General features: G+C 36.3%; 1 protein-coding gene and 1 pseudogene across 2 annotated transcripts in view; both read right to left on the reverse strand.

Annotated features, from left to right (window-relative positions):
* The window catches only part of LOC147914953 (schlafen family member 13-like), a 59,029-nt pseudogene extending 46,012 nt beyond the window's left edge, over nucleotides 1-13,017 (reverse strand). The window contains exon 1 of the transcript XR_015554677.1: nucleotides 12,954-13,017. The product of XR_015554677.1 is annotated as a schlafen family member 13-like (transcript). The remainder of the gene's footprint in view (nucleotides 1-12,953) is intronic.
* LOC101397600 (schlafen family member 12-like) overlaps nucleotides 1-14,876 on the reverse strand; it is a 60,296-nt gene that overhangs the window by 32,263 nt on the left and 13,157 nt on the right. The window contains 2 exon segments of the mRNA XM_087440819.1: nucleotides 12,954-13,034; nucleotides 14,295-14,876. Coding sequence (XP_087296945.1) covers nucleotides 12,954-13,034; nucleotides 14,295-14,876 — 663 coding nt within the window.

Here is a 14,876-nt window from a genome sequence, read left to right on the forward strand (position 1 = left end):
AATATCATCCTCAATGGTGAAAAACTGAAAGCCATCCCTCTAAGAACAGGAACCAGACAAGGATGCCCACTGTCACCACTCCTATTTAACATAGTACTGGAAGTCCTAGCCAGAGCAATCAGGCAAGAAAAAGAAATAAAAGGGATCCAAATTGGAAAGGAAGAAGTGAAACTGTCACTATTTGCAGATGACATGATTTTATATATAGAAAACCCTAAAGAATCCACCAGAAAACTTTTTAGAAGTAATAAATGAATATGGTAAAGTTGCAGGATACAAAATCAACATACAAAAATCAGTTGCATTTCTGTACACTAACAACAAAGTAGCAGAAAGACAAATTAAGAATACCATCCCATTTACAACTGCAACAAAAAGAATAAAATACCTAGGAATAAACTTAACCAAAGAGGTGAAAGATCTGTACACGGAAAACTATAAAACATTTCTGAAAGAAATTGAAGAAGACACAAAGAAATGGAAAGATATTCCGTGCTCTTGGATTGGAAGAATTAACATAGTTAAGATGTCCATACTTCCTAAAGCCATCTATAGATCCAAGGCAATCCCTATCAAAGTTCCAACAACATTTTTCACAGAAATAGAACAAAGAATCCTAAAATTTATATGGAACAACAAAAGACTCCGAATAGCTAAAGGAATCCTGAGAAAAAAGAACAAAGCTGGAGGTATCACACTCCCTGATTTCAAAATATACTACAAAGCTATAGTAACCAAAACAGCATCGTACTGGCACAAAAACAGACACACAGATCAATGGAATAGAATCGAAAGCCCAGAAATAAACCGACACATCTATGGACAGCTAATCTTTGACAAAGGAGCCAAGAACATACAATGGGGAAAAGAAAGTCTCTTCAACAAATGGTGTTGGGAAAACTGGATAGCCACATGCAAAAAAATGAAAGTAGACCCTTACCTTACACCATACACAAAAATTAACACCAAATGGATTAAAGACTTGAATGTAAGACCTGAAACTGTGAAACTTCTAGAAGAAAACATAGGCAGTACGCTCTTCGACATCGGTCTTAGCAACATCTTTTCAAACACCACGTCTGATCAGGCAAGAGAAACAATAGGAAAAATAAACAAATGGGACTACATCAAACTAAAAAGCTTCTGCACAGCAAAGGAAACCATCAACAAAACGAAAAGACAACCTAACAATTGGGAGAAGATATTTGCCAACCATACATCTGATAAGGGCTTAATCTCCAAAATATATAAAGAACTCACGCATCTCAACAACAAAAATACTACCAACCCAATTAAAAAATGGGCAAAAGACCTGAACAGACATTTCTTCAAAGAAGATATACAGATGGCCAACAGACACATGAAAAGATGTTCAAAATCACTAACTATCAGGGAAATGCAAATCAAAACTACAATGAGATATCACCTCATGCCCATCAGAATGGCTATAATTAACAAGACAGGAAACAACATGTGTTGGAGAGGATGTGGAGAGAAGGGAACTCTCATACACTGCTGGTGGGAGTGCAAACTGGTGCAGCCACTATGGAAAACAATATGGAGAGTCCTCAAAAAATCAAGGATAGAACTACCATATGATCCAGCTATTCCACTGTTGGGTATTTATCCAAAGAACTTGAAAACACCAATTTGTAAAGGTACATGCACCCCTGTGTTCATTGCAGCGTTATTCACAATAGCCAAGACTTGGAAGCAACCTAAGTGCCCATCAAGGGACAAATGGATAAAGAAGCTGTGGTATATATACACAACGGAATACTACTCAGCCATAAGAAACGATGAAATCCAGCCATTTGTGACAACATGGATGGACATTGAGGGTATTATGCAAAGTGAAATAAGTCAGAGGGAGAAGGTCAAATACCGTATGATTTCCTTCATTAAGTAGTAGATAATAACAACAATAAACAAACACATAGAGACAGAGATTGGATTGGTGGTTACCAGAGGGGAAGCGGGGAGGGAGGAGGATGAAAGGGATAATTTGGTACATGTGTGTGGTGATGGGTTGTAATTAGTATTTGGGTGGTGAACATGATGTAATCTATGCAGAAATAGAAGTACAATGATGTACACCTGAAAATAAATAAATAAACAAATAATAAAAAAAAAAGAAGAATTCATAAGGAAAATTAGAAAATCTTTCAAAATGAATAATTAAAATTCAACATATAAAAATTTGTGGAATGCACATAAAGTAGTGCTTAGAGAGAAATTTATAGCATTTATTAGAAAAGAAAAAGGCTTAAATTTAAATGAGCCTAGTTTCCACTTTAATAAACCCAAAGTAAGTAGAAGGAAAGAAATTATAAAAAGCAGAGCAGAAGTCAATGAAAACAAACACATAAAATTACCAAATCCAAAAGCTGGTTCTTTGAAAATAAAATTAAATTGATAAACCCCTTACAAGACTCATTATGAAAGAGTAAAAAACACAGATAACCAATTACAGGAATAAAAATACAACACCAGAAGAGATCTACACACATTATAAAGATTAAAAGAGAATGCTATAAAAATATTTTTGCTAATAAATTTGACAAATTAGATGAAATAGAAAAAAAAATCTATGAAAATAGAACTTGCCAAAATTGACAGAAGAAGAAACAGAAAATCTGAACAGGCCTATATTTATTAAAGAAATTTATTTTGTTACCAAAAATCTTCCCATTAAGAAAACTCCAGGCACAGGGAGTTTCAATGGTGATTTCCATGAACTATATAAAGAACTATCACCACTCCTACTCAAACTCTTTTATAAAACAGAGGAACAAGAAACATATCTCAACTTATCCTCTGAGACCAGGATAACCCTGATACCAAATCCTGACAAACACAATGCAAGAAAAGAACTGAAAGCTACAGACCAATATCTCTCATGAACACAGAAAAAAAAATTCTTAGCAAAATATTAGCAAATAGAATCTAGAAATATATAAATAGGATAATACAACATGACCAAATAGAGTTTATTCTGGAATGCAAGTTGTGTTTAACATTTTAAAAAAAATCAATCAATATAATTCACCATATTAACAGAAAAAAGGGAAAAAATATGGCCACCTCAACAGATCCAGAAAAGGCACGACAAAATTCAAGACCCATTCATGATTTTTCTCTCAGAAAATGAGAAATAAAGGGGAACTTTATCAATCTGTTAAAGGGCATCTAAGAAAAGAAAGACAGAATGTTTTCTCCTTAAGATTGAGAAGGCAAATTTTCTGCTCTCAGTGCCTGTGTTCAACGTTTTACCTGAGATCCTAATCCTAGTCAGTACAATAAGGCAAAGCAATAAGAAATACTAAGATTAGAAAAGAAATAGTATAACTTTTTCTATTCACAGAAAACATGGTTGTTTATATAGAAAACCTATTTTATATTGATAAAAGAGTCAAGTCAAAAGAAAATATAACAAATTTTTATGTACCTGACAACATGGGTTCAAAATATAGAAGGAAAATTTGACAGAATTAAAAGTAGACAATTTTAGTTGAATGTTTTAACACACTTCTTTCAGTAACTGATACAACAGACAAAATCTTTAGAAGCAGACAACAAAAATCAGTAAAGACACAGGAGATTTGAACAACACAATTAATAAACTTAGCCTAAGTGACAGATAAAAACAGTACAACCATGCAAAACACATGTTGTTTTAAAAAGCACAAGAAACATTTACCAAAATATACAATATGACGGAAAATAAAGCAAGTCTCTACAAACTTCAAAGGATTGAAATCACATCGATATGTCCTCTGACCAGAGGGCAATTGTGCTAGAAATTGCTTGTGACAGCCAGCCTTTAAATCCTCAATAATCTTCCCTTCTTGGTATTCACACCATTGTGTGCCCCTCCCACACTGTACCAGAGTTCTGCCAAAAGCATACAGCAGGAGCAATGGTATGTCACTTCCAAGACTAGGTTATAACAGACAGAAGAATCTCTCTCTCTCTAATTGCTCACTCTGGGCCGGCCCCGTGGCTTAGCAGTTAAGTGTGCGCGCTCTGCTACTGGCGGCCCGGGTTCGGATCCCAGGCGCACACCAACGCACCGCTTCTCCAGCAATGCTGAGGCTGCGTCCCACATACAGCAACTAGAAGGATGTGCAACTATGACATACAACTATCTACGGGGGCTTTGGGCAGAAAAAAGGAGGAGGATTGGCAATAGATGTTAGCTCAGAGTCGGTCTTCCTCAGCAAAAGAAAGAGGAGGATTAGCATGGATGATAGCTTAGGGCTGATCTTCCTCACAAAAATAAATAAATAAAAAATAAATAAATAAATAATTGCTCACTCTGGGGGAAGCTGACATTCCATGAGCATACTCAGACAACTCAGGGATAGACTCACATGGGGAGGAATTAAAGTATCTGGTCAACAGCCAAAGAGGAACTGAGGCCTGGCAACAAGCATGGTTGTTGGTTTGGGAGTGAATTTTCCCCCAGTCGAGCCTTCAAATGAGATAGGCCCATGGCTTGACTACAATGTAGCGAGAGACCTGGAGCCAGAACCACCCAGCTGAGGCACTCCCAGATTCCTGACCCATTGAAACAGTGAGGTAATAAATGTTTCTTGTTAATTTAAGCAGCTAAATTTGGGGTAGTTTGTTTACACATCAATAGATGATGCAGGAGTCCTCCCTTATCTGTGAGGGATACCATTCCAAGACTCCCAGTGGATGTCTGAAACCATGGATAGTACCGAACTCTATATATACTATGTTTTTTTCCTATATGTACATACCTATGATAAAGTTTAATTTATAAATTAAGGACAGTAAGAGATTCACAACAATAACTTCTCTTTGGCATATCTGAATTGCCAGCATCACTACTCTTGTGCTTTGAACTATTAAGTAAAATAAGGGTTACTTAACACAACCACTGTGATATCACGACAGTCAATTTGATAACCAAGATAGCTACCAAGTGACTAAGGGGCGGGTAGCGTATACAGCGTGGATATGCTGGACAAAGGGATGATTTATGTTCTAGGCAGGATGGAGCAGGACAGCACGAGATTTCATCATGCTACTCAGAACAGCTGCAATTTCAAACTTGTGAATTATTTCTGGAATTTTCCATTTAATATTTTTGGATCTCGGTTGCCTGTGTGTCCTGCACACCTGAAACTGTGGAAGGCAGAACCATGGATAAGTGGGGACTAATGTACATCAAAATAGCAGAAAGATCAGGGGCTGGCCCGGTGGCGCAGAGGTTAAGTGCGTGCGCTCGGCTGTGGCGGCCCAGGGTTTGCAGGTTCGGATCCTGGGCGTGCACTGACGCACCACTTGCTAAGCCATGCTGTGGTGGCGTCCCACATAAAGTAGAGGAGGATGGGCACGGATGTTATCCCAGAGCCAATCTTCCTCAAGAAAAAAGGGGAGGATTGGCGTCAGACGTTAGCTCAGGGCTAGTCCTCCTCACAAAAGAAAAAAAAAAATAGCAGAAAGATGACTAGAAAATCCCCAATGTTTGAAAATTAAGAGACAGATTTCCAAACGATCCATGAGTTAAAATAGAAAGCACAATGACAATAAGAAAATATTTAGAACTAGATGAAAATGAAAATACAACACATTAAAACTTTTGGAATGTGGTTAAAACAATTGAGGGGTGGAGTAAATGGCTCTAAAATGCATTTCTTGGAAAAGAAAAGGCTTAAAATCAATTACCTAAGTTTTCAGCTTTATAGCCAGATAAGAACAGCAAACTACACACAAAGAAAGAAATATGAAAAAAAATAAAGATAAGAACAAAAATCATTGCAATAGAAATGAAAATATACAATAGAGAAAATCAGTAAAGCCAAAGTTGGTTCTTTTTTTTTTTTTTTTTTTTTTTTTGCTGAGGAAGATTTGCCGTGAGCTAACATCTGTTGCCAACCTTCCTCTACTTTGTATGTGGGCCACTGCCACAGCATGGCCACCAAAGAGTGGTGTAGGTGCGCACCCGGGAATCAATGCCGGGCTGCCAAAGCAGAGGGTGCCGAACTTAACCACTAGGCCACCGGGGCTAGCCCCCAAGGTTGGTTCTTTGAAAAGATCAATAAAACAGTTAAACATCTAACAAGACTTACCAAGAAAAAAACCCTACAAGTTATCAATCTCAAAAATAAAAAAGACATCATTATAGATTCCACAGTTATTAAAAAGATAGTAAGAGGTTGTTATCAACAACTCTTTCAAAACAGGCAAAACTAACTTCTGGATATGTAAGTCAGAATAGAGATTTCATTTTTGGAGAATAATGACTGGGAGAATGCATGAGGGAGGTTTCTGGGGTGCTGGTAATGTTTTATTTTATTTTATAAGGGTATTAATTACAGAGGTGTGTTTGGTCAGGGGTGTTCACTTGAAAATTTATCAAGTGTGTATGGCTTCTGCACTTTTCTATATATGTTTTTAAGTGCTTATATTAGGAAAAAAGATTAATATTGAGTTAAGCATCATCTCAAGAAAGAAGAACAGCAAAATAAATGCAAATGAAGTAGAAGAAAGAATGTAATACAAATAAGAGCAAAAAGTAATTTAAAAAGGAAACAAACCTACAACAGAGACAATAAATAAAGTCAACAGTTGGTTCTTGGAAAAGAATAATAAATATGTCAACCTTCCAGCAAGACTGGTCAAGAATTTAAAAATAGAAAAAGTACAAATAACCAATATCAGGAATGCAAAATGGGACATCACTACAGATCCTGCAGACATGAAAAATTATAAGACATTATTATGAATAATTTTATGTCACTGAATTTGAAAATTTAGAAGATACAAACTTCTAGAAAATTATACCTTGCGAAAATTGACTAAAGAAGAAATAGAAAAACTAAATAATACTGTAATGTTTAAAGAAAGTCCAGGGGCCGGCCCCATGGCTTAGTGGTTAAGTGCGCGCGCTCCGCTACTGGTGGCCCGGGTTCGGATCCCGGGCGTGCACCGACACACCACTTCTCCGGCCATGCTGAGGCCGCGTCCCACATACAGCAACTAGAAGGATGTGCAGCTATGACGTACAACTATCTACTGGGGCTTTGGGGGAAAAATAAATAAGTAAAAATAAAAAATAAAAAATAAAAATAAAGAAAGAAAGAAAGTCCATTCAGCAATCAAAAATATCTCCACAAAGAAAACTCTAGGAAAAAATGATAAATATGACTTCATTAAAATTAAGAACTACTTTTCCTCAAAACATACCATACAGAGAGTGGGAAAAGTCACACAATGAAAGATGATATTTGCAACATAAATAACAGAAGACTTGTATCTAGATTTATTTTTAATTTCTATAAATCAATAAAAAAACAAAAGACAAACCGAAAGAAAAATGCTTTAAGCAACATTTCCTAGAGAAGGAATTTCAAGTGATCAGTAAACATATAACCAAGTTCTCAACTTCATTAGGAACCAAAGAAAAAGATAAATGCAAATTAAACTTATAGTAAGATAATTCTAGATGTCTACAAAATAGGCAGCATTTAAATGCCTATTTTGTTGCCTATTTTGTGTGGGCAAGATTGTGCAGATTGGGTAGGCATGTAAATTTGGAAGCATTCTGGCATTATCTACTGAAGTTAAAGATACAAATACCCTATGACCCAACAATTCCACTTCTAGGTATGTGCTCAGGAAAAATTCATGCAAATGTGCACAGGGTGTCTGAAGCAGCATTCTTCATAAGAGATCAAACTGGATATGACTCAAATCAACATAGCAATAGAATATATAAATAAATTGTGTGTTCACATAGGAATATTTTATTGCAAGGAAAATTAATGAACTATAGGCAACATCTAACAAGTATAATTTTGAATGAAGAAACATCACAAAATTAATATGTACAGTGTGGTTCCATTTAAATTAGTTCAAAAATAAGCAAAACAAAGCTGTATTTTTAGGGGTGAACATATAGAAGATAAAATTATAAAGAATAGTGAAAATGTGATTACCATAGAACCAGGATGGAGGTAACCCAGGGTGGGGATGTGACTGGGAAAGAATACATAGGAGATTTTTAGGGTGTTAACCAATGATCTATTTTCTGTGTAGTAGATACACAGCTGTTTATAGACAACTGTTTCATTATATTGTTCACTTTTGTTTTATGTACGTTTCTGTAGGCACATTTCACAATCTTAAAAAAGCATTTTTTGAAAGGAAACAAATAACATAAATACAGGAAAGGAATAAGGCAAGGTAACTTTATCATGGTGTGCCTATAAAACCAGGAGAAATAACTGAAAAGCTGTTGTAATCATTAGAAGAATGGTTTGATATAATAAATATATTAACTGTAACATTTTTCTATATAATAGCAATTCATAGTTTAAAAATATAATTTAAAAAAATTTCATTCCAAAAGCAACAAGACTTGCAATTACTAGGAATAAACTTTAACAATAAATATTCAGCAACTCAAGTGAGCACTCAGGTTCTAGAAACTTCTCATAATTAGAGGCAATTCGGCTTGGTCAAGGGAAAGGCTCCATAGAGACCTACAGTCTAGGTCACATGTTCCAGCCCAGATCACTATAGGTATCATTGTCCATCGTGTTTATATAGCTCTCTGGAATTTCTAAGGAAGGGGAGCTCCAACTTGGGCTAGGTTGGGGCACTCTGAATCTACCTGACCTAATACTCTTTTGTTTAATAGGTCTTAAATACCACATTTTCTACCAAAGGGGTTAGCGAAAATATTTTAGATTAGAATACAAGACAGAAAATTAACACCTAAGATACCTAGAAAAAGCATACTGTTTGAAAAGCACTTAATTCACAAAACAAGTAAATTTTTGAAACCAATCTGCTTTGTTCTCATAAGGAAATAAAAATAGACAAACTGAAATAAGAATATGAAAGATGAGATAAGAGAAACAATAGAAAAGATAAACAAATGGGACTACATCAGACTAAAAAGCTTCTGCACAGCAAAGGAAACCATCAACAAAATGAAAAGACAACCTAACAATTTGGAGAAGATATTTGCAAACCATATACCTGATAAGGGGTTAATCTCCAAAATATATAAAGAATTCATGCATCTCAACAACATAAAAACTAACAGCCCGATGAAAAAATGGGCAAAAGACCTGAACAGACATTTCTCCAAAGAAGATATACAGATGGTCAACAGAGACATGTAAAGATGTTCAACATCATTAACTATCAGGGAAATGCAAATCAAAACTACAATGAGATATCACCTCACGCCCATCAGAATGGCTATAATTAACAACACAGGAAGCAACAAGTGTTGGATAGGATGTGGACAGAAGGGAACTCTCATACACTGTTGGTAGGCATGCCAACTGGTGCAGCCACTATGGAAAATAGTATGGAGAGTCCTCAAAAAATTAAGAATAGAACTACCATACGATCTAGCTATCCCACTGCTGGGTATTTATCCAAAGAACATGAAATCACAAATGTGTAAAGATACATGCACCCCTGTGTTCACTGCAGCATTATTCACAATAGCCAAGACTTGGAAGCAAGCTAAGTGCCCATCAACGGACAAATGGATAAAGAAGACGTGGTATGTATACACAATGGAATGCTACTCAGCCATAAGAAACGATGAAATCCCCCCATTTGTGACAACATGGATGGACATTGAGGGTATTATGCTAAGTGAAATAAGTCAGAGGGAGAAGGTCAAATACCGTATCATCTCACTCATAAGTAGAAGATGAAAACAACAACAAACAAACACATAGAGACAGAGATTGGATGGGTGGTTACCAGAGGGGACGGGGGGGAGGGAGGAGAGCAAAAGGGATGATTAGGCACATGTGTGTGGTGATGGATTGTACTTAGTATTTGGGTGGTGAACAAGAGAACATGATGTAATCTATGCATAAATAGAAGTATAATGATGTACACCTGAAATTTATACAATGTTATAAACCAATATTACTGCAATAAAAATATAAAACAGAAAGAAAGATAAGTCAGACTGATAGTGAAATGCTAGCTGCTGAAATGAAGATTCCTTAAAAATATAACTTACCAAAATTAACTCAAGAGGACATAGAAAACCTGGGTAATCCTTTAATTGTTAAAGAACTAGAAATAGTTAAACATCTTCTCACAAAGGGCCCAGACAGTTTCACAGGCAAGTTCTACCAAATTTCAAGCAATGTATTATTCCAATCTTATATAAATTTTTCTAGAGGATAGAAAAAGAAGAAGTAATCCCCAACTCATTCTGATTCCAGTGTTATTTTGATACAAACACTAGACAAAGGAAGAGAGTGGACTATTACGAGCCTTTATCACTCATGAATTTAGATGTAAAAATTCTAAATAAAATATTAGCAAGTTGAACAAAAGTGTATAAAAGAGATAATACACCAATATCCACTTGGATTTGTTACAGGAATGCAAAACTGGTTTAACATAAAACATGAACATGTCATTTGTCAATTAACAAATTAAGGGGAAAAACATATGATCATGTAATCAGAAATAGAAAATGTGCTTGATAAAATTCAATATTCATTCATGATAAAAAGAAAAAGTGTTCAATAAACTAGGTATATCATTGAACTTCCTTAATCTGAAAAGTGGTTTATTCAAAAATACCTAAGGCAAACTTCAATGTAAATGACAAAGTCACAGAAGTATTCTCTTGAAGATTCAAAGAGAGACAATTTCCATTCAGAATTATAGTGAAAGTCCTCATCAGTTCATTAAGACAAGAAAAAATTAAAAGCATAAAGATTGGGGAAAAAATTAAAAGCACAAAGCATAAAAATTAAAAGCATAAGGAAACAAAATATTTTGTAATTGTTTATAAAGAATATAAAAAGGATCTACGGGGGGCCGGCCCCGTAGCATAGCGGTTAAGTGCGCACACTCTGCTGCTGGCGGCCCGGGTTTGGATCCTGGGCGCGCACCGATGCACTGCTTGTCAGGCCATGCTGTGGCGGCGTCCCATATAAAGTGGAGGAAGATGGGCACGGATGTAAGCCCAGGGCCAGTCTTCCTCAGCAAAAAAGAGCAGGATTGGCATGGATGTTAGCTCAGGGCTGATCTTCCTCACCAAAAAAAAAAAAAAATCTATGGAAAAATTATTGGAAATACAAGGAAAGTCTAACAAGGTGGTGTAATATAAAATCAACAGCATTTCTACACACCAGCAACAAACAATTAGAAAATGTAACTTTCAAAGAAAAATATCATTTATAACAACAAAAATTAAAAGAACCTACTAATAAATGTAACAAAAGATGTATAAAACTTGTATACAGAAATTTATAAAACTTTAAAGACATTAAAGAAGATATAAATAAGTGGAGAGATTTCCTATGTTCAAGAATACAAAGACTGACCGATGTAAATATGTCATTTCTTCCCAAATCTATCTACAGATTCAATGTAACTGCAATCAAAATCCCAAAAGGGTTTTTTTGTGGCACTTAAGCAGATTCTAAAATTTGTACGATCGATTAAATGACTAAAATTATCAAGACACACTCAAAGAAAAAGAATAAAAGTAAGGGGGCTTACCCTACCAGATATTGATATTTAGTATAATATTACAATATTAAGACAGTGTAGTGCATGTAGGGACAGACAAACTGACCAAGGCAACGTAACAGAGATTCTAGAAATAGGGCTATACTAGATGTACTTAGTAAGATGCTGGAGGTGGTGGCAGATCAGTCTGGGAAACTGGAACTACTCAGGAACCGGAACTGGGACAGTGTTTATCCACATGGAAGAAATGAAGTAGCACCCCTACATCACTGTTCATAGGGATGGATTGAGGATTTAAATGTTAAATGTAAAGTGCAAAACTTTAAGACCTTTAGAAGAAAATGAAGGGAAATATCTTTGTAATCTTAGGGTAGAGAAGGATCTCTTATACAAGGCATAAAGAGCACTAAACGACAAAATTAAAACATGGTAAGTTTCATTATACTAAAATATAAAACTACTGATTATCATAATATGCCTTAAGAAAAGAGAAACTGCAAGCCACCAGACTTGGAAAAGACATCTGTTATCTGCAATACCCATGACCAAACGAGGATTTGGGTTCTAGAATCTGTAAATTATTCCTACAAATCAACTAGAAAAAAACAAAACCCTAGTAGAAAAATGGGCAAAAGACAGAATAGGTATTTCATAGAAGATGAAAGACATACAGCCAATAAGTATATAAAGAGGTGCTCAACCAAATTAGTAATCAGGGAAATGCATTCCACAAAGAGATACCATTTTATACCCTTTGACTGGGAAGAAGGAGGATGAGAAAGAGGAGGAGAAGAAAGACGATGCGAAGTTTGACAACTGCAGAAGATGTGGCATTTCTAATATACTGTTGATGGGAGTAAAGTGACCCACCTACTTTGAAAAACAATTTGGCGTTAGCTTATTGCTTGAATGTCCACATACCTCCTGACCCAGCAATTCTACTTCTAGGTGTGCACCTAAGAGAAACTCTTGCAAATATGTGCTAGAAGACTGAACAAGAATATTCAAGGGAACACTGTTCAGATAGTAGAAAACATGTTGCCCATAAACAAAAACAGACAAATCAGAGATGCTGAGTACTCAAGGCATTTCTTCAGTAACGGAATATAGCCATGTGTGAAGCTGGGGCCCAGTCTAGACTTCCCCACGATATACTTCCTTTTTTGTTTAAACTAAACTGAGTTAAGTTTCTCTTACTTTCAATTAAAGGAGTTCCTATTACACCAAGAAAAGTCTAATCAAAATCTACAGAATTACACTCGGACATAATCAATGACTAAAAACACCTAAGCATTCCCATAAACACCAGAGTGTGCTTTGGTGACAAATTTCAAGAGAAAGCTGATCTAAAGAGAAGGACACTTGAGCATATTCACACCAAGAAGTCCAAGAAACCAGAATTAAACTACCTGCAAGGTGGCATCTCTGCTGCTGACTTTCTGAATTCTTACCATTATAAACAGGCCGACTCTGGGGAATAGGTGATGACATACTTTGTTGAAGGCTCATCTCTTCAAATAACCTGGAAAAGTCTTAAAAAACAAAAATACATTCTTAATTTGCCACAAAGGAGACCCTCAACTGACTAATGCATAGTTTATCAAAAGTCCGCATAGAACTAACCCCGTTTTCCCAATAGAAATATTGTTAGATGTTGTGGTTAGATTCCTAGGTTAGACACAAATTGTAAATTTAATCCTTGATGCTGCTGAAACATACTATACCTGGAATGAAAATTAATAGGAAAAATGTTTTAATCATAATTGAATCCCTTACCATGCAAGTGGGTTCATTTTAAAAGCAATTAAAATTAGATGTGATGGCTAGTGAAGGAGAGCTGAGTTTTGTGCAGATTCTAAGGAAGAAGCTTGTGTTTTCAGAGATTTTAGAAGTTACTAGTGCTGGCCTAATTTCATTCGAGGCTTTCCTTTTCCAAAATCAAATAAAATACCAGCATTTTTCTTTTCTTAGTCCAATAGTCCAATTCAGGGTTACATTTTGCATCACAAATGGAAAAGACAGGAGAGGAAGAGGTTTCAAGGGAAATAAATGGAAAGGGGTAAAGAAAGATGAAGGAGCAAGTAAACAAAAGAGGCAAGCATTCCTGAGAGAAAGAAATGGTCAGTTCCTGAAACTGAGCTTAGAAGGAACAAGGAGGAGGACTGAACAGGCTTTCCTTGAAAGTGCATAAAGCGCTGGTAGGGAAGAAACACAGGGTTAATCGGATCTTTGTAACAGGTAGTGCTACTGAGAGAAGATAATGTGCTTTCTGTAAGGAATCGCTATCTTCTAAGCAGGTAGAAGAAAAGAAGAGAGAGTGAACTATTGACTGTAGCCACCAGAGATTCGTAAATTAGGTGTTGAAATCTGAGGACTACTGATCTTGCCCCAAATCCCAAAGAAAAAATCTTCCTGCCACCCTTGCCAAATGTATCCTTATTTCTAAGGATAAGAAATTCCTGGGGCTGGCCTCATGGCTTAGCGATTAAGTGCGTGTGCTCCGCTACTGGCGGCCTGGGTTCGGATCCCGGGCGCGCACCGACGCACTGCTTGTCCAGCCATGCTGAGGCGGCGTCCCACATACAGCAACTAGAATGATGTGCAACTATGACATACAACTATCTACTGGGGCTTTGGGGAGAAAAAAGGGAAAAAAAAGAGGAGGATTGGCAATAGATGTTAGCTTAGGGCCAGTCTTCCTCAGCAAAAACAGAGGAGGATTGGCATACATGTTAGCTCAGGTTTGATCTTCCTCCCAAAAAAAAAAAAAGAAAGTATCAGAAATTCCTCACTTGGTCCTTCCTCACTTGGTTCAGCATCCACCATGAACTGAATCCATTCATTCACGGTTATCTGCCTCACACGGTTGTCTTCCACACGCCAGGAATCCGGGTCTTTAGCAAACACTGCACAGCAGAATCGCTCTATTTTGAGAGCACAAACATACCCACAAACACGTCCTTCATCAAATACTTCAAGGAATTTGCACGAGTAATTTATCTCCCTATTCCTCCCACAGAAGTGATAGACAGGCAACTTCCTGATGGATGTTTCTATTTCTCTTTCTAACTGCTCACAATCACTCAACTCTGCTTTAAAGCCAATTACTTGTTGATCTTCACTAACACCAATAAACAAATATCCCCCATCAGTATTTGCAAATGCAGAAACATGTTGAGGGAGAATCTCTTTAATGTATTGAAACCGCTTTTCTGTTGAGAATTGTTTCATTTCAACATGTGTGGATTCAGTAAAGATGAGTTTTCCTTTGTACCTAAGTCGCGTCCTGTTAAAAACGTCAGCAGCCAAGGCCTCTATGTTACTTTCTTCTTGTATATCAAAACGGAATCTCTTTGGAGGCGATAAATGTTTCT

The sequence above is a fragment of the Ceratotherium simum genome, chromosome 16 (genome assembly GCF_057802395.1).
Source record: "Ceratotherium simum simum isolate JZ-2026a chromosome 16, ASM5780239v1, whole genome shotgun sequence".
Taxonomy (NCBI): Eukaryota; Metazoa; Chordata; class Mammalia; order Perissodactyla; family Rhinocerotidae; genus Ceratotherium; species Ceratotherium simum.